Source organism: Halichoeres trimaculatus, unplaced genomic scaffold (assembly GCF_033239565.1).
Source record: "Halichoeres trimaculatus isolate MK-OKI-2021-1 unplaced genomic scaffold, fHalTri1.1 fHalTri1_scaffold_17, whole genome shotgun sequence".
Classification (NCBI taxonomy): Eukaryota; Metazoa; Chordata; class Actinopteri; order Labriformes; family Labridae; genus Halichoeres; species Halichoeres trimaculatus.
In genome coordinates, this window is record NW_027437195.1 from 11,458,952 (window position 1) to 11,483,034 (window position 24,083).

At 39.5% G+C, this 24,083-nt stretch overlaps 1 protein-coding gene across 3 annotated transcripts in view; it reads right to left on the reverse strand.

Moving 5' to 3' along the window:
* Positions 1-24,083, reverse strand: part of begain (brain-enriched guanylate kinase-associated) — a 56,719-nt gene that overhangs the window by 10,103 nt on the left and 22,533 nt on the right. For 2 of the 3 annotated variants that reach the window (XM_074691423.1, XM_074691424.1), the window contains 3 exons: positions 22,900-23,061; positions 19,779-19,845; positions 277-384 (listed from right to left, as the gene is read on the reverse strand). In XM_074691423.1, the coding sequence (XP_074547524.1) occupies positions 277-384; positions 19,779-19,845; positions 22,900-23,061 (337 nt within the window). Of the gene's footprint in view, positions 1-276; positions 385-10,705; positions 10,829-19,778; positions 19,846-22,899; positions 23,062-24,083 lie in introns of those variants that run through there. The other variant, XM_074691425.1, reaches the window with a different exon arrangement.

Sequence of the window (24,083 nt, forward strand, 5' to 3'; positions counted from 1 at the left end):
GAGGTTTTTGAAGTATTGTCAATTCTGTCTCCTAAGCCAACTGCTGTTTTAGTGCTAACAAGCCTGGATGGCTGACCAGGCAAGGAAAGCAGGCGCCCAAGGGCCCCTGATCTCTGTGGTCCTGAATGCCCCAGGCTACTACTGCTTAATTTGTGGGCCTGCAGGCAAATTACAAACTGCCTGTCTGGAGTCTCATGATAAAAAAGCATATGTGCACAATGCTGCCTGAGGAGTCAGTGGTAAGTGAAATTACCAAACATAGTCCTGTTTACTTACGTTGTCCTCTCTGAGCTTATTAATAGTGATCTTTGCCTCCATGAGGTGGTTGTTGAGGACGATGATTTCCCGGCTGAGGGCTCTCTTTTCCTCTTCATGGTGGTGGGACTGCAGTGAAGGAGAAAGAATCGAGATGAAAACAGGATGGTAAAGGTGGTAGAGGGAAAGAGGAAGTGGATCATAAGAAGAAGGGCAGGAAGTGAAGGGTAAGAGGGAAGGGTTGAGATAAGAAAAGTACAGGGTAGTGAAAGTTTGGAGAAGCAACAGAAGAAAAACAAGATGATAGAAGAGGTGGAAGAAAAATGAGGAAGAGAGCTGTAAGTCAGTATCAGTGTGAAGACAGTGCCAACAGCAAGTCTTAATTAAAATAAGATTACACTTGCCAGTGCTCATATCATATCAATTACTGTGAGTGAAAGAGAGAGCAGAAAGAAGGAGGGAAGAGAAAACTAAAACCAGCGAGAGCAGGAGATGAACAAATGAAACACCTGCTCTATTTTCAGTGATTACTGTCAAAGAAATGCAAAATGACTGTGCTGCACTGACTGTTACACCCTCCCAAAGTGGACTCTGATGCTGCTGGTCTAAAGGCCCGTCACTGCTCACTTATGCTTACTGCTCTCCGGGTTTATGGTACCCAGAGGATTAAACCAGATGGTTTTGGAAGACAAATCCTCTCACCCTGCATTATTAGGCTACAACAGACACATAAAGCAAATGAGACAGTTTGATGAAGTGCTTCCTCTGAGGATGAACCATTTCAGTACATTTCAGCTGGGCTTCCCTCTGAGTTCATAATGAGAAACTTCACAATCCAACCCTGTTGAGGATGTCCATGCTCGCAGAGGATGAACCCCTTTTGATTTCATCGACTCCATCAAATTTGGCTGTGATCTCACAGTAACTAATTGCTTTTTTTTTAAGGTCCCATATTATGCAAGAATCACTTTATTAAGTCTTTTAGTGAAATTTGTGGGTCTTTGGCTTTCCTCCCAGCCCACAAAATGTGATATTTAATGACCAAGCCTGCACTTAGTAGTGCTTGTGAATGTAAAATCCTGACCTAAAACGAGCTGTTTGGAATTTCCTGGATTTGCCAGCGAGTCCTTTTTTTGACCAATCAGGAGCAAGTCTGACCTGATTGGTCCACCGAAACAGATACCCCTGAACCGCCCACTCCCCTCCCACTTCTCTCCCCGCTGCTGGAGAGAAATCTCTCCAGCAGCAGGGAGGGGAGTGCTGAAATTGAAGAGCCATCACTGCTTTGTTTTTGGCTGTAAACAGCGACATAGTTCCATGTTCAAGCTTCACATCTCGGAAGAAGACAAGACTAAGTGGCTAGAGTTCATTTATCAAGGAAATGTGCCGGCTACACTCAGTAAAGCTGTGCATGTGTGTGCTTGTCACTTCACGGCCGACTGCTTTTCCAACTTCGGACAGTACAACAGAGGGCTAGAGAATAGACTGGTCCTGAATCCAGGCACATTACCAACCATCCACCAACAAACCTGTGAGTATTTTAAATGCTGTGTGCTGTGGAGCAGATGTAAGAGCTTTTCCTCAGTGTCCCCCGTGCCTCTGTGTTAGCTTCAGGATGCTAACTTTAGCTGTGGTTAGCCTGTTGTTTTAGCCTGAAATGTTACGTTAAACGAGCTTTGCTGTTTTCTAAACACTGTGCACTCGAAGCTCGTAGCGCCGCTCTCATTGACGAGGAAGAGCGGGGCGGTATCAGCGGTGACTAATTTACATATGAAGGTCACGCCCACTAAATCAGAGCGTTCTGAACAGAGGGGCTATGAGAGCCTGGAAACAATGCTGCTGTGCTTGATTTATTGGCTTTTTGGACCAAAACATGGTACTACCATTTCATGAAGACATCAATGATCCATATTGAACTGCAGAAAAGGAGCAGAATACGGGACCTTTAACTTATGAAAGGTGTGTAAGCTTGACTATTTTAGCTAGGACCAGAAGTATGTGATTGTGAAAAAAAGGCCAGTATGATTCATTACAATGATCTTAATGAGTTACAAACCCCTTGAGTTAGCAGGCAGTTATTGGATTGTTACATAATAAAAAGAATATTTCAGCACAATTATTGAACTATCCATTGAATTCTCTCTCAACACTTCCAACGTCAAGTCAAACTTCCAGAAAAAGCTTCATTCTGCTACACTGGGTAGGAACTTTGTGCTACTAAAACAACAATAACCACTCATTGGTCAGTATCCTCAAACCTGCACCCAGCAGGGGTTTTTCAGCTATCGTTAGCATAACGCACATCATCAGGTTAGCTCCCCAGCCACTGAGCTAGCTCGGGAGTTGCACAGCACAGATATACAGGAGGTAAACAAAGGAGGTCGGAGGATTTCCCATTATTTTAAAAAAACTTGATGAACATGACCTTCAGTTCACATATCCACCTCCAGGGGACAGTAGTTATTTCTGTAAACCAAGGGTTTTTATTTTTTTCTTTTCTGTCCAACACACACACACGCACACGAGTATGTGTAATTATAAGTCCTGCCACACTGCACCAGCTGACAAATGACACAGCTTTCAGCTCTGACTTGTCCTTCCAACCCTCCTCTTTTAATCTCTCAATGGCAGCGATTGTTTTGAAATACGGGGGTGCAGAACCAATCTAATAGGTGGCAATTAATGCCAGTTTAAGAAACAGGCCAGCATTGATATTTCAATTCATTTCTGTTGGAGTCTCATTAATCTGCTGTCAAGACATGCAGCTCCCTGGCACTATTTCTCCTGCTCATTATTCAGAATTTTGATTCATACTTTGTGATGCTGGCTATGAGGACAACTGCATTCGAGCCTATTAAACCTCAGATGTGTGATTCTACCCTGTTCTACCCTGTGACAATTTTTGGTCCCTTTCTTCAAACAAGTGACACAATCCCTTGAAAGTCATTTGGTTAACTTTGCTCCTGTACATCCTGCACAAAAAGGTTTTAAACAGATATGCACATTTAAAAGTATAAACCAACAGTCTGTTTACAAAGTAGTATATTATAGTATAGTATAGTATAGTATATTTGAAAAAGAACCACATATTAGAAAAATATGTCTGTCAAACTTTTAGGGAAATCAGCTATTTTACACCAGTCTATTGGGGAATAAGGAGGTGTTGGTTGATATTCATTGATATTGTCTTATACACCATGCTGATATTGTCTTTTACACCATGCTCTGATAACAGATCGGGAGGTCCCTTTCTCCTTCAGAGAGTTGGATATGGCGTCCATGATTTCCAAAAAGAATGTCAAATTTTAGTGTGTAGAACAAATGAACAGCTTTCCCTGTCTCCTCAGTCTGTCTCAAACAGACCCCAAAGAAGTCCCATTTCTGCATCATATTTGTTTCCTCTTTGCTTGGCACAGTTTTAACCTGCATTTGTGGATGCAGCAAACAACTGTGTTCACAGGTGATGGTTTTAGGGTTTGATTTTTTTGGACCATGCTTTGATTTCCACAGCAGGTTCATGTCCATTTTGATGCAGTGTCACCAGAGGGTATAAAATTGACAGATATCTGTTTTTTTTTTTCTTTCTATTTTTATAAGCTTTGAACGTTTGTAGAGAGATTCTTTCGGATTCTCTCAACCTTTAAATGATTTTGGATACTGTTGATTATAAAATCCTCACACTCTTCACTATTAAATGCTAAGAATAATTTCTCTGAATTTGTTGGACTTGTGTTCATGAAGTCACTCATCTAGTGGAGAACCTCTAACCATCTTCAGTCTGATGGCTAAAATCTATCTCCAGGCTGGCTCGGCTCCATCATACAATGAGTCAACAGGTTTGAGGTGAAGCTTATCAGTGCAGTGGGAAGTGTGGGAACCCCTCTGTATGGTGACTCCAGCTGTCTGGTGTCCTTTCTGACATTATAGACACAGCCACTCTGGGAAGCCTTTAAAAAAAAAAAAACGTATGTGTTACTAACAGGTCATTTCTTCATGTAATTTGTGGTAGACTTTCTTCTCATGTCTCAGGTTAAAATTAGACTTTCTACTTTATTAAATTTACCACTTTTTTTTTTTGTTTTATTATTATTATTTTTTAATCTAACACTTGATGCAGTATTTTTTCCACTATTTTTGATGAGAATAGAAGTAATGATATAGTGAGAGTGATCAATAAAACCAGCATAATTGTCATTTTGACCATTTTGACCTTTTGATTTGGTCATAATTTTTCAAAATGAAAAAAAAAAAAAAACTTGAGGATCACTGATTTATTTGAAAGTGCCTATATTTTATTGTGCAACTGATTTCATATTGATTATACGTAAGGATTTATCTTTGCTGTGAGTGGTTACGTTGACCTCATGGTTTTTTGTAGTTAGGGTTATCAGAATGTATCTTTCAGTCACCTAGCAACCAACCGTGGGAACTGTCTGAGTTAGGAGCATTCTATCTTGAGTCTGTTTTGCACAGTAGCTTGACTTTCATCAGTGTAAATTTGGGAAGAAAGTTTTAGTAAGATGTTTGCAACACATGGGGTGAGAAAGATGACGGTCGCTTCTTTTTTGAACATTGGCATTAATGACCACGAATGGCGATCCTAGCAGTAACAAAATCTCGGTGCTCTTGGTGGTACTGATACATGCTTGTTTCTTGCACAACATTTTGAAGAGAAGAAGGAAGTGTCATTTTTAATACAACATCACAGCGAGGAGAAACATCACAGCTGTGCCACTAATTTTTTTCTGTCTCCTCCAGCTCACAGCTTGTCACCGAGATACTCTTATCAGTTTGTGCCACACATAGAAGAGCAGAAAAATTAATATGCAAATTTAGCCTATCATATCTTAAGGAGATTGACCCAGAAGAAGAGAAGTGATATAGTTTCTCATTACAGAGACTCACTGCCTTCCATTTTTTGTCTTTGACCACTATTATTCAATTTTCAACCAGTTACTCAGCAAATAGACGACCCACATGTCTGGACATGCTCTTAAACCTCACTCAGCTGATGAAAGGTTGAATCTCTCCCCTCCCATAATGCTGAAACATGATGAAATAAAACTGTAACAACAGAAACTAAACAAAGCCTTTAGAGCTTCTTTCAATTATTGATCAGAAGGATTTGTTGAATTGAGTGTGCAGTGTGTAAAAAGGAAAAAAAAAAAAAAAAAAAAAATGTCGGTTTGTCTAAGACTGCCCCAGATTTATTTTACGTATTCTGCTGGAGATTGTGCCTCTCTGCTGGACAACAAATGAAGCAGGAATCCCATGAGATGCAATTACCGAAGACTGCGGTTCACGGAGGAGAGCAGAAAACTCCACTTCAGTTAAATACAGTCCTATTTTATATGGAGGGTTGAAAAAGAGAAACAAATGAGATTTTCTAACCTCATTAGAGAGGATTTTTGATGCAGATACTAAAGATAGCCACCCCTCGAACAAAGCAGAATCCAGAGCTTTAGTCAGAGCTTTCAGAAACCAGGGATAAGTCGGTCACCTCTGTGAACATAAACTGGTGGGAAAACATCTCTGGTAGACCAAAAGAGATTCCTGTTCTAATCTGGTTTGATGCTCACAATCTTGACTGTTAATGTAGCCCAGTTTGTGTCTGATTAATGCGAGAGATCTGATCAAACCACACAGCAAAACCTATTCCAACAGTTTTACGGGTTCATTTATGTTCATCATAACATCCAGCTTTCCTCTCACCACAGCCTGCAAGACTGTCCCCCTCAAGTTTTTTTTTGTTTGTTTTGTTTTGTCTTGTTCTGTTTGTGCCTCAGCTTCACTGAAGCAAAAACAGTGAATTTATAAGGTGCACAGCTGGGAAATCAAACCCAGTAGACAAAGATAAGCTGTCCACGTCCAACAGCCAAAAGATGAGGCTGTTAGTCCTTTAAAAGAAGTCCTCTGAAAAAAAATAAAAAAAACACCAAATATGTGTTACTCTGTCACAAGGAACATTTTTTACTTTCCCAGTCTGGCCTTCAGTCTGAGACCTTTGATACATTCAAAGTCTTTGATGACCTGTTTAGATATTTCTGTAGAGATTTTCTTGAGAAATATTTCTCACCGTATTGGGGGCAGTGTATACACATCAAAGGGGAGGACCTCAAAAACTAAAGTCTTCCCATAACTTTGCCCCAACAGGCCTCTACACTGCTGGCCAATCAGAGTGTAGGGGGTTTGTGGAGCGGGGAGTCTTAAAGCGACAGCAGCTTAACAAGCATTCGGACAGAAGCTGAAGTACAGGTTTTCTAAAGCACCAGCATGAGGTCTATATTTGAGCTGTGGGTCATGTTAAGCTACTTCAGGTGTACCAGAGTATCAGTTTGAAGCCTTATAGAATTACAATACCCTCTCTGTAAACATGTGGACAATGGGAGCTGGAATCGACTCGCCAGCTACCTGGTTAAAGGACAACAGACTCTCACTGAGCCACAGCCGCCCCACCAGGAACTGGTACACAATGTGGTCCTCAGGTGCTTCCAAGCCTACAACAGAGTAGAGTTTACTGAGTGTAACCAGTTATATGGTTAACACAGGTTTTGGTCTTTGGTCTCATAACCTATCATAGAGTAATGTTGGTACAGAATGTGACATCTTTTAGTGGGCGGGACTCAGCTGGACAACAAAAAGTTCTCTAGAGACAGAAGTAGATTTAGTTACCTCCACCAAGGAGGTTATGTTTTTGGAAGATTTTGACTATTTGTCTGTGAACAACATAACTCAAAGCGGTACGAATAGATCTTGATGAAATTTTCAGTAAATGTTCAAAATGGGATAAGGAAGAAGTGATTACATTTGGATGTGATCCAGATCACCATCTGGATCCAGGACTTTCTTAAAGGATTCTTTATCATTGTGAGATAGGGCTGTTTTCACCATATGTGTGTATAACTCCACCATAAATGGTCAGATTGCTTTGCAAAACAATACAAGACAAGGTCAGATGTAAAATTTGGTTCAGATCCTGACAATATTCTGGATACTAAGAACCAGAATATGAAATATGTACTGGGTCATCATAATTTTCAACACTGTCAGGTAACAAATTATCGTACAAACCTGCAGCTAACACCAAATTGTAGCAGACAGTCTGCTGAGAGGGAGTATAACATTAAAGTAGGACTAAAGTGTTGGTGACAATCACAATATGCTTGGCAGAGGTCTGCGCTCTCTGAGTGCTTTTCTAGTTTTGACTTGTTTTGAGCAACGATGAAGGATAACACAAGTCTCTATGACATCACTTTCTGGATACAGTACTGATACCGTGGCGTCATGGTGACTTGGGCCCTAAGAGGGCCAATAAAGAAGCTTTTGCTAAATCATTCAAAATACAGACTTCAACCACACAAGAACACCTACTGTTCTGTTACTGGCACATACGTTGAATGAAAGGTTGAGTAACAGGACCAAAACTTACTCAAAATATTTTGATCTCATCTTTTTTGTTTTGAGCTGATCTTATATTTCTGATGTTTCAAACTTGCACTGCCAACACATGAGAATCAGTGGCTGACTTGGATAGCTTTGATGACTTTCAATCATAAGGTGACAACAAATAATCAAAGTGGCCCAACAGTGTGACACTGGACTCATCCTCCCCACCAACAGGCCTGTTAACCTGCTCCACAAAGATTCAAGAGTAAATACTAACATACATCACACACCTGCTGGTGCTGCGCTCTCATGTGTGATAATCATACGTGAGTTATACTCCGCAGCAGTTGTGTTAATAACACTTATTAGAGCTCTGCAGGTCTTGTTGCAGCTCACTGAACGGTGCAGGTAACACATGCAGAGAGGTAGACAGCAGCACATTCATACACAGGCTCAACAGGATCCACTCACACGTCCCTCGATCCCCATTATCACATTGCTCAACAGAGGAGAGAGCTGTGGATTTCTCCTCGCTGTTCTCATGGAGGTCGATGACCATAACCAACGACCTTCACATGTGTGATATATTTTCATTATTCATTTTTATTTATGGCACAAGCATCTACTTCTGGCATCTATATTTAGATTTAGATGAGACCTGCACAATTAAATGCTGGTCAGCCATTGCCATGCATGATAAACTGAGCAACTTAAAAGCATTGATCCTGAATCAGATACTATCGATCATCTTAATGTTTTCTATACAGACGCTTGGTCGAGTAAGAAACGATCACAGACCCCAGAGATTAGACAGAGCTCCATGAACAAACACATAAATAATTCTGATGGACTCTGACAAGGAATTGATAAATTCTCCCAGTTTGGGAGATGATTTGTTCCCAGCTGAAACTAAATTAGTTTTATTATTGATTCTTCTATCGTTCAATTGAATCTCACCAAAGTGCTAACAAATGCCTGTTAAAGACTGTTTTTATCTCCTAAAACATTTAACCATGTCATGGTAACACAGGGAATGAATGAGTGAATGTGACCAACTCAATTATTTAAGATAATTCAATCATTTCTGACAATTTAAGTTCACAAATCAAAGATTTCAATCACTCCTACATTTGGTGGTTGTGCCAATAAAAGAGCTTATAAACAGCTAAACCTCCTCTGGGCACAGATTAGTGGAGGTGTGTAAATAGTGAGTGATAACAACTGTGTAAAACACAGCTGCAATTATAACACTAAATATGTCCAGTGGGAGAAATGATGTTTGGCCTAGCTAGCTGAACAAAACTTCATCATTATCAGCTTGTTCGTAGAAGCTATTTATGCACACTGAAAGCAAGTACTACAAACAGAAACATAAGATAACGCTCACATGAATCTTCAAAGTGTTGGAATTAATTTGAACTAAATGTACTTGACCTAAATTTTTAAGATTCAAGATTCAAGATTCAAGAAGCTTTATTGACACACAAGCACGTTTACACATGGGTAGCACAACATTTCATCCCCAAAGTCCTGTTTGTAACCCCTTAGAAGAATGATAAAAAAACAGAATCAAAAGAAGAGATCTTATGTGCAAGAAAAAATACAAACATTTGACCAAGCATAAAATTGTAACCACTTGTTATAATGTGTTCTGTTCTTGTCAATCACTGGATGCTTCAGTTTCCTGCTTTACAAAGGGAAGTAATGAAGAGTATTACTGTGTTTAGTAGTGACACCTCCTGATAAAGTGGACATTATCCCTGTTAGGGGCCAATCAATGAGAGACCCTTGATTTCCTGCCAGTTCCAGGGCGGCTGTTAGTCAGCCGAACCTGCCAAAGACTCTTCTGAGGCTTAACTTTCAGCACCACGGACAGCTCCTTCACTGCTGCAGACTCCTGGCTCAACAATGGTTCGGACAATCGCAAAATAGTGTAATGTATATGTATGCACCGCAGATAATAAGCTGTACCTTTTCACATAGCTCATTGTGGCCATTTTTGCAGTTTTACAAGTGGTGAGGTTTAATGATATACTGCAGAGTTCTGCTTCCAAGTTCAGATTTTAGCAACTTTACACTCTTATAAAATCCATTCTGAGTTTCTTTGCAAATGTTTAGTTTGAAAATAAATGAAGTGGCATCACGTAACCAAGGCAAAAGTTTGAAACAAAAAAGTGATTTTTAGTAGATGAAGAACTGCCCCTTCAACACGAAATCGTAAGAGCCTGACCGCTTATGTTACACTGAGGTAACAAAGAAACTGTCTTTATTAGTTTAAGTGGCTGTGAGGAGTTTGAAAGTGATCTCTAAAAAAGTCTCTGTTCTAGATATATGCCTGATCGTAATCCACACTTAAAAATGAGATTATCAGCGCCAATATTGCTGGTTACAGATTATTTTACATTGCAACTTCTTAGCTTCCCTTTCGGGTCGTCCAGGACCGGATTGATTTATGGCATGTCTAGGTCTCTATGACAACACCACGCTAGCTGATGAAGTTTAGTAGAGAGAAAAGATAAAACACAGAGATCTGTGTTCTTCTCTGATAAAAACGATTTCTATGACTAATTTTGTAGTGATGGTGGACACAGGAGCCTAACTGCCAGACAGTAAAAGGACAGAAGAGCAGAAGAAAGATAAACAGGAGAGAGATACAGCCCGAGCTAAATGCTAATTAGCCTTTAGCTCGGGCTGTATCACTGTATAACACAGAGGCTTAACTGTTTGTGATAATGTTCATTCGTTCAAACTTGAGAGTCTATCAATGAAATAAAGAGTGAGGTTACGTTAGCTCTGCTTGCTAGATGACTGGCAGGACATAGCTAACCAGGATTTACTAACGTTACACATTACAGACATGTCTTAGAGCGCTGAGCTGTCAGCCGCACTAAATATAAACAGCTACAAAACTACTTACAAACTGACAGTGTTTAATAGTTGTCAGGTTAGCCTACAGGAGCACTGGGCTGCTGATGTCGCTAACATATAGCCGGCTGCTACAACGTTTGCTTGATGTCACGTTTTAAACCATGGCACAACGTAACTGAACTGATAAGACCCTTACCTCAGCACGCTGTATCCAGTAAAAAGTTGTCTTGAAGAAAAAAAATATTGTTACAAAACAAAACAAAACACACACCTCACTAAAAGTAATTTACGTCAGTGTGCAAAGACTCCGGACCACAAGATGGCAAGGGAGATGCAGTGAAAACAGATCCTCCTCATAACATCTTAAAAAAAGAAGGGACTCTTACCTGTATCAGATATCTTTGTCAGGCTGTAGTTTGTAACTTTAAACTACAAAGAGTTGAATATAGATTATTATAACCTGAATCTAATGAATCCTTTTTTTTCATTAAATTTCACACACACACACACACACACACACACACACACACACACACACACACACACACACACACACACACACACACACACACACACAAAATATTGACTGCCAAACAGTTGTATGCAAATCTGTAGACACCAGCACTGTCTCATAAGAGGCTGGCAGATTTAATTGAACTCTTACTAAACAGTTTCCCAGGCAGCAGGCAATAACCATTTCACTGCTGACTCCTGTTGAGTTATATTGAAGCAATGTTATTATTTTCATTAGGAAAAGACTAATTATGTATTATCGCATCTATAAAAACAGCTTTATCTGTGGCTGTATTCATCAACAGATCAGACAGATCCCCTCTGATGTACCTGGAGAACATTTACATCAATGTCACCACAAAGTGAAGCTGTCACTCTTTCTGTGTATTAATCTCTTGATTTGCTCTTTATGAAATTGTTTTATTCTTCACAGTTTTCTTTTGACCTTGCCTCTTCAGGTCTCTCAGAACTTTTTAATTATGTGTCTCATTTGATTGGAGCTGCCTTTATCGCTGCCTGCCTGTCTGGACTGTCTTCTACAAAGGAACATACCCACCCCACCCCCTTGAAATGCCATTGCATGACAAGACATCAAAAGGAATGGCAATCCCAATGAGGCCTGCCTCTCTCTAAAAAAAAAAAAAAAATCCCATACTGTCTCCTGCCATGAAGACCGATTTGTTACACCAAGGCTCTCTCCCTTTGAAAAGCCAACAGTTTTCAGAAGCACTTTCACATGACGAGGATACGTTGATACAACGTGTGCTGAGGAATGATCCATGATAGAAGACACTCAAAGGCTCTCTGCCTCTTCACAATATGCCAAAGTAAGAAAGATTACATTGACCCGTCACAAATAATGGGCAGCAAATACCACGAGACAGATGCTGTTGTAAATGGCCGTCATCTGAGTATACAGTTCTGGATGTCGTGTCTGAGGTGATTTATTTCAATTTTCACGCCTCACTGGTCCAACGCCTCGCATGAGTTAACAGAAGACTCATCCAGCAAATCTTCACTTTCTACAGCAGACCCAAATTTATATCTATTACAGCAACGCTGAGCTCTTTTAAAGGGTCAGTTCACACAAATTACTACTTAGTCATGTATACGTTGCGATGTGTTTAAGCAACCTCATCTTTATTTACAAAGCCTATCCACAAATACATAATTAGCAGACGAGGGAGGAGATTTTGAAGTTAAAAGAGGTCTGGTTTCTATTTGTAGAAACAGCAGTATTATCCAGTTTCTGCTAGCTCTTGTACTCAGGAAAAATGGACCATTAAAGTTAAATATCTAACAACATTTTTCAGTAATTTAATGCAGCACAATTATGCTTTTTCATAAAACTTTCAGGGATGCAGCTTGTTGTTGAATCCTCAAGTAATGAGAGAAGAAAGCTTAATGGTTAGTTCCATTTTTACAAGTTATATTTATTCTTGTGTATGAAGTGTAAATGGATATGGCGTAGGGGTGTGGAAACAATAATTGGATTATTATTTTTTTTTTTAAATGTGAGGGATTTTTTAAAAAAGAAATTCTGATTGGTAGAAAAACCCATGATACTGGTGAAAAACTCATCAGCAGAAGCCCACTAAGGCTGAACTTATCCTACTAATCAAATCAGATCAGTATTCAGAGAGCAGCCACCACACTAAAACCTGCCTTTTCACAATGTGGCAAAATGCTATTTAACTTTAACATTTGTTAAGAGAGCACAAAACTGGAGCTGATCAGTAACCAGCAAAGAAACAGAAAGAAAGTCAAAGGAAACAAGAGAACAACACGGAGGATGTCCTGTCCCAACCCTGACAGCAAAAATGTACAAGTCAGTACAAGTCATTTAGTTCCCTCATTGCCCCACAATAGCGTTCTCAAAATCCTCATTTTAGGCCATTCTGAAGATCTCGTTGAAACGCCCCGTTTTGAGAATGACCTCCAGTACCCTCGCAATGTCACAGCCCTTTGTGCTCTGATTGGTCGGTTCTATCAGAGGGGCGGAGGGGGTAGAGCCAGGGGGCGGTTTTTGCAGCATGGCAGTATTTACAAAATCGCCACATTGAATGGAGCAGACCGAGCGAGTTTGCTGTTTGACAAAACTTCACCGTAAGGCATTGATAGCACTGATAAAATGGCAGAGTGTAGGATACGTCCTTTTGTATTGGACCCTGAGTCAGACCCGGACGGTTCTGCAGCTCAGGAGGAAGAAAATCCACCTCGACACAGATCATCTCAGGGCGCTTCAGTATGGTGAGTCAAACCGGTACTGTAACATGTATAGTTTATACGTGGAAATATTGGCAGACTTCACCAATAAACTATTTCTATAACAGGCCTCCATCCTGCTCCTTCACTTTTCTCTGTCTTTTTTTTCCATCATGCTGAAAGTGTAGTCTAAAGATCGCCTCTACCGTCAGTTCGTCACTATGTTATTACCGCAGCATTATTGTGGTCCAGGTTCACAGTGCATGTCAGAACAAGCATGCAAATATCACAGTCTCACAAGTATTACGACGTCTGCTGAAACTACAGTGTTTTAACTGCTAATTCACCATGTAAAGCCGAGCTGCTCAGCAGAGCAGAGTCCCTGCATCCAGCATCTGAGGGGGGGGATACTCGGCTCCTGGTGGGTGTGTCCCTCGGTGGCGGTTGTGTGACTAACTGACTTCACAGAGGAGGAGCTGCTTTATCAGATTACTCCAATAAAAAGAAAGGATCCTCGTGTCGTCACGACGTTTGAAATCTCACGGCCAAATGGCAATGACCTATTTTCAGAGGCATCAAATCTCGCTCTAGGATATCAGAAAAAATACAATATCTCATCTTTTGAAAATTCAGAGGGTGAAAGGTCTTGTTTTCAAATTTATTATATTATATGTAAGTATTAAATCAGGGATCAGCATGATATGTCCCCTTTAAGATTGGCAATCAGCCAGAAAATTGTGATTGGTGCACCCCTTGTTCTAAGCCTCCATTGATCATGCACTGATTGGGAGATCCTCATGTGATGACCTCATCATCCAAAAAGTTTCACAAAGATCTTCTTCCATTTACAGAACAGAATTTTTTTCAATAGTTTATACACAATTCAGGGATTTCTACAACATATAATTATATAATTATCTGTACCCCCTCTTTCATGTTAATTATTAAAGTATACTGATGAAAAATAATACACTGTTACCATGAAAATATTACCTTTTACAAGGTTTTTTTAATAAGTTAAATCAATTTTTTTTAAGTTGCTAAATTATTGTTTTATGCCAACATGTGTGAGTCTTACGTTGACAGTCTGGTATCAGCAGAATAATGTCAAATGATCAGGTGGTGGGAACAGACTTAAATGTTCTTCAAACTACTCTGGATTTGCCTCCTTTAGAATAACCTGCTCACTGTACTTTGACACAAACTTTGTAGTGACAAAACTAGTTTCTTGTTAATTATTTTTACTTTTATACGATAAACAAATTGTGGTGGCCAGTTTTCTGAGTCTGAAGGTTTCCAGTTGAGAAATACTATAAACCTTGTTATTCATCACAAAACATTTACAGCACGTCTCCCTTCAGCTGGTTCTCCTTGATCCCACTTGTCCCTGGCTCTTCGTTCATACTTCACTCACTGTACAGATATATATCAATCCATAACCAATAACCTCTCAGTCCTCCTCCATTAGTGTGTGTGCTGGGTAGAAAAAGTCTTATGGGTCAGACATCTGATGAGATTACGATCCACTTTAATCAAGATACCCTAAGCCATAAGGACAGAGCTGGATTCATCTTCTGCTCCGATTCTCGCTGATAAATCCTAAAAGCAGAAGCCGAGAGGGTGAATTCTATGAACCTGATTTGATTGGACAGTTGCTGCTGAGTTGACCAGAACAGCAGTTAGCAGTAATAGTTTTCTAACAGAGTTGCTTGGCAGGTAAGAGCAATTGCTTTGGACATTGATTGCGCTCCCTGTCTTTGATCATGTAATTGCTTTGAGAGAGATGAAAGCGCCTCTGCTGCTAAACAGGTACGCTTGAATCGATGATGGTAGATTTCTCATTTCTTAGACCAAAGTGAGATGGAGCATGGGTAATAAATGTCATCATCACCCGAACATTATCTGGATTTATAAAACTAAAGTTTAAAATTATACTATTCATCATAATTGCCGTGTTTGCTGATCCGAATCCTGTGTAGTTATCTTTATTTTGTTTCTCTTCTTGTCTTCCTGCTTTAAACTTCAGTCTGGCACTTTCCCAGATATTTTTCCATTTCAAAGAGGCAGAGAGCCCTCAGCATGGTTTTAAACACTTAATACAGTCATTGATCTGTGTTTGAGTGTGTGGGTGAAGACTGCATTAAATTACATTACACACATTTAGCAGGTGCATTAGTCTACAAACACTTTATCATCAGCTGAGCAGACAAAGTGGAAAAGTAGTTTTGGGTTTGCAGGTAAATGCTGCTGCCTTCTCTGTTAACAAAATGAGGATGTTTCGTGAAGACAAATAAGATACATCATCATGAGCATTTTGATAAACAGCAATGTTTCAAGTTTGAGAAGTTTAGCTCTCATTTGTAAGAAAAATAAAGGTATAAGATTTACATGGAGGATTTCTGCAAGAAACACAACGGTATGACCAGCTTATTCCCCAATGATGGTGCCAAAGTAGGGGTGCACCCATCACAACTTTCTGGCTGATCACCGATCTTTAAAAAGCGTGACCTGCTGATACTGATTTTGGCCGATACCGATTTTTATTTTTTATAATTGACAGCATATAACTTCAATGTTCTAATCTTATTTTATTAAAAATCATTGAACAATACCTGTGAAACAATAAAACCTTTATGTTTTAACTTAAACAACCAATATAGTGTCCTGAGTTTTTAGGTCTCAGAGCAAAAAGCAACAATGGCTGGCTGTCAGACCTTCCCAGAGGTAGACAAGATCAGTTTCATATGTAAGGACTGGTCGCCCAAAATTAGGGAAATCGTCACCGGTCGATCAGCCGACCCATCAATCGACCGATCTGTGCTTGTCTATGCTGAAGCTAATGGCTAAAGTTGCTTTTGAACAGCACAAACTTTCCCCAGGAGCTAGGGGCTATGTGCTTTCCAGTACAGGAACTAGGGTTTTGAATTGAGTTCTTTGGTCTACCTCTTGAAACAGCTCTGTCATGGGGGCACTACTTTCAAGAAGTCCAGGAACTCTGGGGGGTAGGGCAAACTCAATGTTACTGATTGATGGAGCATGTGCAGATGGAGTTTAATAACTCCTAAACAATAGTTTTCTTTGAGCCTGATAAATGTGTCTTTGTAATTGTCACAGGTTAAAGAATGACCCTGTAAACTGGAGATCTTCATCTAAATGTGTCAGTGGTTATCAAGTTTACAACAGCTGTTAAAGGATAGAGGAACACCGTCTGGAATATGCACCCAAGTTATTTTCCTTCTACTTTTTTTTATCTGTTGATTATTTCATCATAATCTAAAGCTGTTTGGGTTGGATGCATCCCGCTGAAACTCCTCAACCAACAGGTTCACTCTTTAAGCCAAACAATGACCAATCTCTGTCACAGCCTTACATTCAATGGCTTTTAAAGGCCTTTTGAAATGGCTTAGCTACTAGCGCTAGTAACTTTATAGTGTTGATTCAACCAACCCATGTTTTAGGACCATAAGTTCTCCAAGAACTTTTCATCGAAAAGTTCCTCAAGCTGATCAGTCAGTGTAAACGTGTCAGCTTCTGGGGCCAGTTGTTCAAAGGTAATCTGATCAGATTTTGGTTATCAGGTTGGATTAAATTCTGAAAATTAGTTGTTCAAAAGAGAAAGAAGGACTTCAAAATATGATAAAATCACATAATCAAATCCTAGTTTTCATATGGATCAAACCTTCAGTTTGTGTTGTTCAGAACTTTTCAGTAGGATTTGGATCACTTTGATCCCAAAATATATGATTATTGATTACACTGAACTACAATGACCCCATGTTGGCTCTTCTACCTGTTCTTTACAGAGCTGATAGCCCACAATATGGTATTTTGTCCCATTTAGAGTGCTGGTAATCTGGATTTTGTAATCTCAAAAACTGTGTATCCTGATCAGGGTGATCCAATCCAATGTTGCTTTGAAAAACCAATATAAAACTGAGACAGATTATCTGATCCTGGATAGCAAGAAATGGGATTTTCAGATCCTGATAATTTTGATCCAGATTAAATTCTTTGAAAAATTGGCCCCTGGATGTTACTGAAATGGTTTTGGGTTCTGTCAGACTTTTGAATTAGACATCATGTCACTAATTTGATAGAAAAATTGGCGTTTGATGAAAAAAAAAGCAAACACGTGTTGTGGTCAAACATTGTGGAGGTCTCAAAAAAGACACAAGAAAAAATAGAAATTCCTTTTTAAAGTTCTAAATATCACTTCTCTAACATTAAACTGGACACAATTAAAACTGAGTTGTATGATTTTTTTCCACCAGCCTCTTCTCCAATTTGTCCCTCTGACTCTTTTTTAATACTGAATTCTAACAAGTTGCTTTTGTTGTATTTTACTGAAGACACCACAATTTGTGCACTTTGCAAAGTGCAGAGTTGAGGTCATAGCTGCTGCCAAGAAATCATTTTTTCCTTCTCTGTCTTGTTCAACAACTGGTGGGAAGACAAACTCTTAGGAAATGTTGCACAGTAACTACAGGACTTCTCCTTCTCGAATAATTGTCTGAGTTCAAGCTGTGGGTCACACGCTGTTGAGCTCCCAGTGTGCATAGCTTAGTTCACTGTAATCTTTATACATCTTTCATGAGTCTTCGAGGGAACTCAGACACCATTAGGATTCTGACTTTATTCATTATAACACAAACAAAACACAGCAGATGGGAAGTGTGAAAGCTAAAAGTCGTGAAACTACTGAAAGTTTCACAGGCTAGCTGTGGTCTGAAGACTGAAAGCAGAGATCTGTTAAGAAGGGGTCAGGGAACCAGCCAGACAAGTCCGGGTGCTCTACCTCCCAAATCCCCTCTTTTCATGATGAGGAGAAGAGGAAGGAGGCGATGAATCAGGCATCTGACATCTCCTTTAGTGTCTTTCACAGACTGTTTAGTATGCACCAGTAATGAGATGGTGAATTGTGCTATAAACCTTCTTCTTCCACTAAATCACTCTCTGCACACACCAGGTATCACAACGAGGGTCACTATAGAAGTGGATTACATTAGAATAGAAGACAGATTTATAAATTGATTTAACTAACTTATTGACTTTTGCGACAACTGGTTGTTGTTGCTAGGCGCCGCCCTGTTGGCTATGGCTGCTTTTTGCAGCAGCTCTCTCTTCTTTGTCCGTTTCTTGTAATTTTTTTGTCTCTTTTTCGTCATCTTTGTATTTGGAGTGGATCATTACTTTGTATGATTCATTGTTGCTCATGGACACCAAACTTTTTGGGACTTCAGTGATATTTTTACTACTTTTTCTCCTGTGTTTGTCTGGAGATCCTTCATGTAACCATGGCTGCATTGTTTACATGTGAAATCAGGTGTTAGCAGTCTGTAGCATGTCAATGCTAACTGGTGTAAGGCCTGATGTCTTCCCACAACGTGAGGAGAAGGAGGTGAGGATGACGTACTGGTTATCAGGTGTGAGCTAAGAAGTGACGACATCGACCTGTCCTTCCATCCATCTTTATTGGGAACGTAAGATCTATCTCCAATTAGATGGATGAGCTAGCCGTGCTAGCCCAGTAACAAAGGGAATACCAGAGGGCAGAGTAGCATCATGCTATTCACAGACATGGCTAATAGAGCTAACATCAGGCACCAACGCCACATTGGAAGAACTTCACCTGCTGTGAGCAGACAGGATCCAGGAGACAGAGACTGAACAGACTGCTGAAGAAGCTCAGTCCTGGACCCTGTGGAGGTGGAGGCTGGCTGAACTGGACAATGATGGACAAGCTGTCATCATCTGTTTTCTTATGGACCTTTTTGCACTTTCTACACACTTTCTTACTTTTGTTTTCTTGATTGCTGCTGTGTATTCAATTTTGTTGTACTTGTTACAATGACAATAAAGTTCTATTCTATTCTATTCTATTCTATTCTATTCTATTCTATTCTATTCTATTCTATTCTATTCTTGTAGTGAGGTTCTCCAGATACAGAAGCTGAAATATTCTCTGAGATAAACAAAGTATTAACAAATATCTTTGATTAAATTCTTTCTCACAAGAAACCAGACAATTATTACAAACTTTCCCATATCAAGAACATTTGAAGCTCATGAAAACACCCAGAATAAAATAGATGCAGCCAGATCAGAGGAGTGAGATAAGCTAGATATAATGTGGATATTGTACTACCCCCTAAATACCATACAGGCCACCTTAAATTTATTTGTTATTTTGGCCTAAAAAATGATAAAAATTCTCATCTTCTCTTCCTTCAGAAACCATTTGATTTTTTTTTTTTTTTGGTCGTCTTAAGGAGTTATGGTAATTTAAAAAGCACTTGGAAAATGGGAGTATCATCTGCATGCTCATGGGTTTTAAAGCGTTAATCCAACAAGCTCCACTGCTGCCAAACAAAGTTCCTTTCAAGTATTTTCAAACTGACTGGAAACAAACAGCAAACAAGGTCATGTAAGGTAAAGATTTCTCAATTTAAAAACCAAGCAAACATGATGATACTTCTCTTTTTGTTTGGGATCATCAGCTTACCTCTATTCTTATTGATATTCACTTGAAAAACCCATGTCAGGACTCTCACCGTTCTGTGCATCTTGTCCTCCAAATCCTGGTTGATCCTCTGAAGAGCCGCATAGCTGCTCTGGATCCTGAAACAGCAGGAAACAGACCACAGCCCGTTAAAAACTGCAAATCAGACCACATGATGACCAAAGAATATTTTACTTTTCATACAGCCCAACAAGCAGCAATAATCTCCCCATAAATTTAGACAGGGCAATAAATAAAGGATGAGATCAGGGCACTGCTGGGGGAGTCTCGAGGGGATGTGCAGGATATTCAAAGTTCTGACTTGGATTTGAAGATCACTCAGGATAAAACTCTGCTGAGTGAAACAGTGTTTATGGTATGTTTAGCACCACTGCAGGAGATACTCAGAAAAATATTATATGATCATAAAAAACTTAAAATCCTTGAATATTTTATGGTGAGAAATCAGTAAACAACACAAACCCTACAGCTAAAAAGCAGCATGTTGAGCTTTTAGTGTATCTGTCTTTTTCATTTTACTTCTTTATAACCTTGTCCTCCTTTTTTCTCCTTTCATTCCTCACATCTTTATTGATCTTTGGTAAACTTCCAGTGCATTAGTGAGAGTAATGGAACAGGGGCCTGACTCTGTTTGTTAACTTGTTCCTGGTGTTTCATCATGTCACCTCTCAGCTCAGTATCACACTCTCACATTAACTCTCAGGCCTCACACAGTGTTGATAAACCAACATTTATGGCTCCATTAAGCAGACAGACATGGCGAGCGCTGGCAGAGGAGACAAAGCAAACACAAATCATAAACCCTGAAAGGGGCTGAGGAGGGTCGGACAGCACTAAAGGAGAGATGTGTCCTGATTGGTGAAGAATAAAAAAAAACTGGCTCTATGGGGAGCAGGAGATGAGACCTGACTGAAAAATTGGAAGGCAGCTTTTTCTCCCTTTTTTTTCACCAAACATTCAGACTGTTCAAACTAAAAACAGAAAGTTAGCACTGGGTCCTGCCAGTCATGACTATAGCAAAACTGATTTAAAAAAATACATATCAAATTTGTACATTCCCTCTAAGGACCAGACAGGTGGCTGTACCGTCTGCTACCCAAGTTTTCAAGTTTCCTGCCGGAGATAACTTTTCACAAAGAGTCAGAAGTTGAAAAATTAAAAAACGAAACATGCAGAAAAATTAAAACCAGAATATCAGAGGACCACAGGAATTACTCATTTGGCAGTTAAACTACTCCAACACTGCAACAAGCTGAAATCCAAGCAAGTGTTTCTGTCTTGTTTCTAACAAAATTAGTTTAATGTTACCTCAGTGAAATGACCAGAAAAAAAAACTTATTTCAAGGCATCAAAATACAAAAATAATGTCTGGTCTGATTATAAAGGGGAACAAATCTACAGCTGGGGTAACAAAAACGTGTCTAAAACTTGCCTGTCAAGTCTCATGAAATTAAAATTATTTCCCAATTCAAGGAAGCAAACATATAAAATATTCCTGCTGTTGTAGAAATCCCTGAATGGGTCAACTTCTAGAAACTTTTCAAAAACTATTTGTTTTAGATACACCACAAGGTCCTCACAAGATCTTTACAACACTTGAATAATGATGTTATCATACAAGGATCTCCTAACTGATTTATGACACAATAAAGATGTGGGCCTCAAACACCAAGGTATGCCTGTAGCTATACCCCCAACAGTCCTCGAGCCACATATTGGGAAGGGGGCTTGTGGAGCAGGGAGCCTTAAAGAGACAGCAGCTTAGACAATCCCCCAAAAGATTCATAATCAAATCAATAAAAACAACATTTTTAAATAAATACCACTTTGATAAATAACAGAAAAATATGCAATATGGCCATTAAATTGTAAAATGTGGCACTATTATTATGACAAATTATTTTATTATTATTTAATATCAAAGGATTATAATTAAATATTTCATAATAATTATTTTAAAAATCTCAAACTTTTTAAAATATTGACTTTTTATTTATTTTACAAGCTTTCATAAGATTAAAAAAAAACAAAAACAAAACAACAACAACAACAACAAAAACAGTTCAATCTTTATTTCATGACGTCTTTTCCAAAATGGCCTTTTTATTACATAACAGCGTTTTTCAGCATAATGACTTGGTCTGTCAATCAAAGCTCATAAGGCAGCGGCAGTTAAGTGATTGGCTGATCCTTCACACAGACATTGCAGCAGCACTTTCAGGTATCGATTCAAATGTAGAGACTTATTAGTAATGCTGAGAAGACTGAAAAAGCTGAAAACAGGAGTGCATGACACGTTTGAGACAGAATGGCTGCAGGAGAGAAGTCCGTCTCAGAGTTGCCCCTCAAGCAGCTGAGAGTGGAGGTCTGCAGCTAGACCCCTCTTAAACTAATCGATCTCAAAGGATCAAGCAGATGAAGCACTCTCTAGCTTTGATTAACGGACCTAGTCTTTCTGACAAAAAAATGGCACTATGAAATAAAAATCAACTTAATTTATTTTTTTAATAAAAGTTTGAAAAATGAGTAAAAAGTGATTATTTCAAAAAATATGAAATTGTTAAAATAATCGTTATAACATTTTTAATTATAACAATTTGATATTTAAGAATAATTAAACATATTGCAAAATAACATTGCCATATTTCACAATTTAATGGGCAAATTACATATTTTTTTTCTTTTATTTATCAAAATGGTATTTATTTTGAAATGCTTGTTTTATTTATTAAAAATGAATCTTTTGGGGTTAAATAAAAATGAGAGTTTTACAAAGTGTAAAAAGTGTGGGAACAAGTAAAATACCCCATCTTTAAAAAGAAAATGTGAACCCTCTCCAGCGCACAACATACGATAATTTTTAAAACAAACAAATACACTTAAACTTCTCTATGAATACATGTCAGCCTGTTGTTATAGTACGAAAAAAGAAAAGCAGGTAGTTGTTTTATCTTCTTTCAAGTAACTTTTGTAGCCCATGAGATTCACGGTCATGGTGGGCTTCTTTGTCTATCCCTCAGTTGTTAGCGTATAATTTCCTTGATGTCCCTGCACAACTCTGGTGGGTTTCTTCCTCAGGGGAAATTTGACAACTCATGCATACATAAAAAGGTAAGCTGCCCCTGGAGTCATGCACATGTGCAAATACACACCTACGAAGTTTCTCTGTAAACTTCTCCAGCTCCTCCTGCGCCCGCCGCAGCTCCGTCTCCAGGTACTGTCGGGTGGAATCAAACTCCGTCTCAACCATCTCTAGTTTGTGGGTGGTGTAGGACAGGCGCTTGCGGAGGTCGTCCTTGTGGTCGTGGAAGGAGCTGAGTGTGCAGCAGAGAGAGAAGAAACAGTCACAACGGATGATCTGCTAAAAGTTTTTCAGAGAAACTAAAGTGGGGGAGAGGGAGGACACAGGAGAAGATAGAGAGACGGTAATGAAGCAAAGTAAACTGAGGATGTGTTTGTGAGAGAGGAAGAGATGAAGTGGAGCTGAGGTGTAATTCATTTGGAGGTGTAGAGGTCCAGGCAATGGGAAGGCACTGAGGCCGATAGGGAGGAGGAGATGGATGGAGGAGGAATACTAATCGTTTCCAATTCATGTCCAGGGAGCAAAGCTGGGAAAAGGAGCTCCCACTGGTGTAATGGTGAATTCCATTACACTGCCCTCATAGAATCTCTCAGAGAACAAGAAAGGATTTTTTGCCTCCAGACAAAAGCCATGTGTGATTCATGGAAGAAGAGAAAATACAGAGTGGACCACAGCTTCATATGCGAGGATTGAGGAGGCTTGAAAAATTGGGTGAAAGACTCTGAAGGAGTCAAGAAGAAGCATGAGAGAGAGAAGGTGAGGAGCCCCAAAAACAGCTTCTGTACAACACAACCAGGCTGACAACTTGGTTTCAGGTTTGGTTGTAGTGGATGAAAACACACCAAGATCGCGAGAGGGGGAATAGATGTGGTGATGAAATGCTGAAGATGGAAGCGGGGATGGTGTGCACTCCGGGGGATTTATCATTTTGCCAGACTGATGGATTCTTGGCTCACGAAGAGGTTTGACGGCTCAGCGCTGCCAACCAGCAGGCGTGCTGCGAGCACCTCCAAGTTCACCTCGGCCCAGAGCTTCAGTGAGGAAGCTGGCAGGGAAGGAGGAGAAGATGGTGTCCATACAGAAACTGACAGGCTGAGCTGTGTCAAAACATGGGTGGGGCACTGGACCTCCTCTCATACTGAAGTATTCTGGGGGAGATGTCGGCTTATTCAACCTACATCTAGCTGTATATTGGCATCAAATTCAAAACTGGCAGATAGGTGTTTTTCTCCCTTCCAATATTGAAATTGCTGA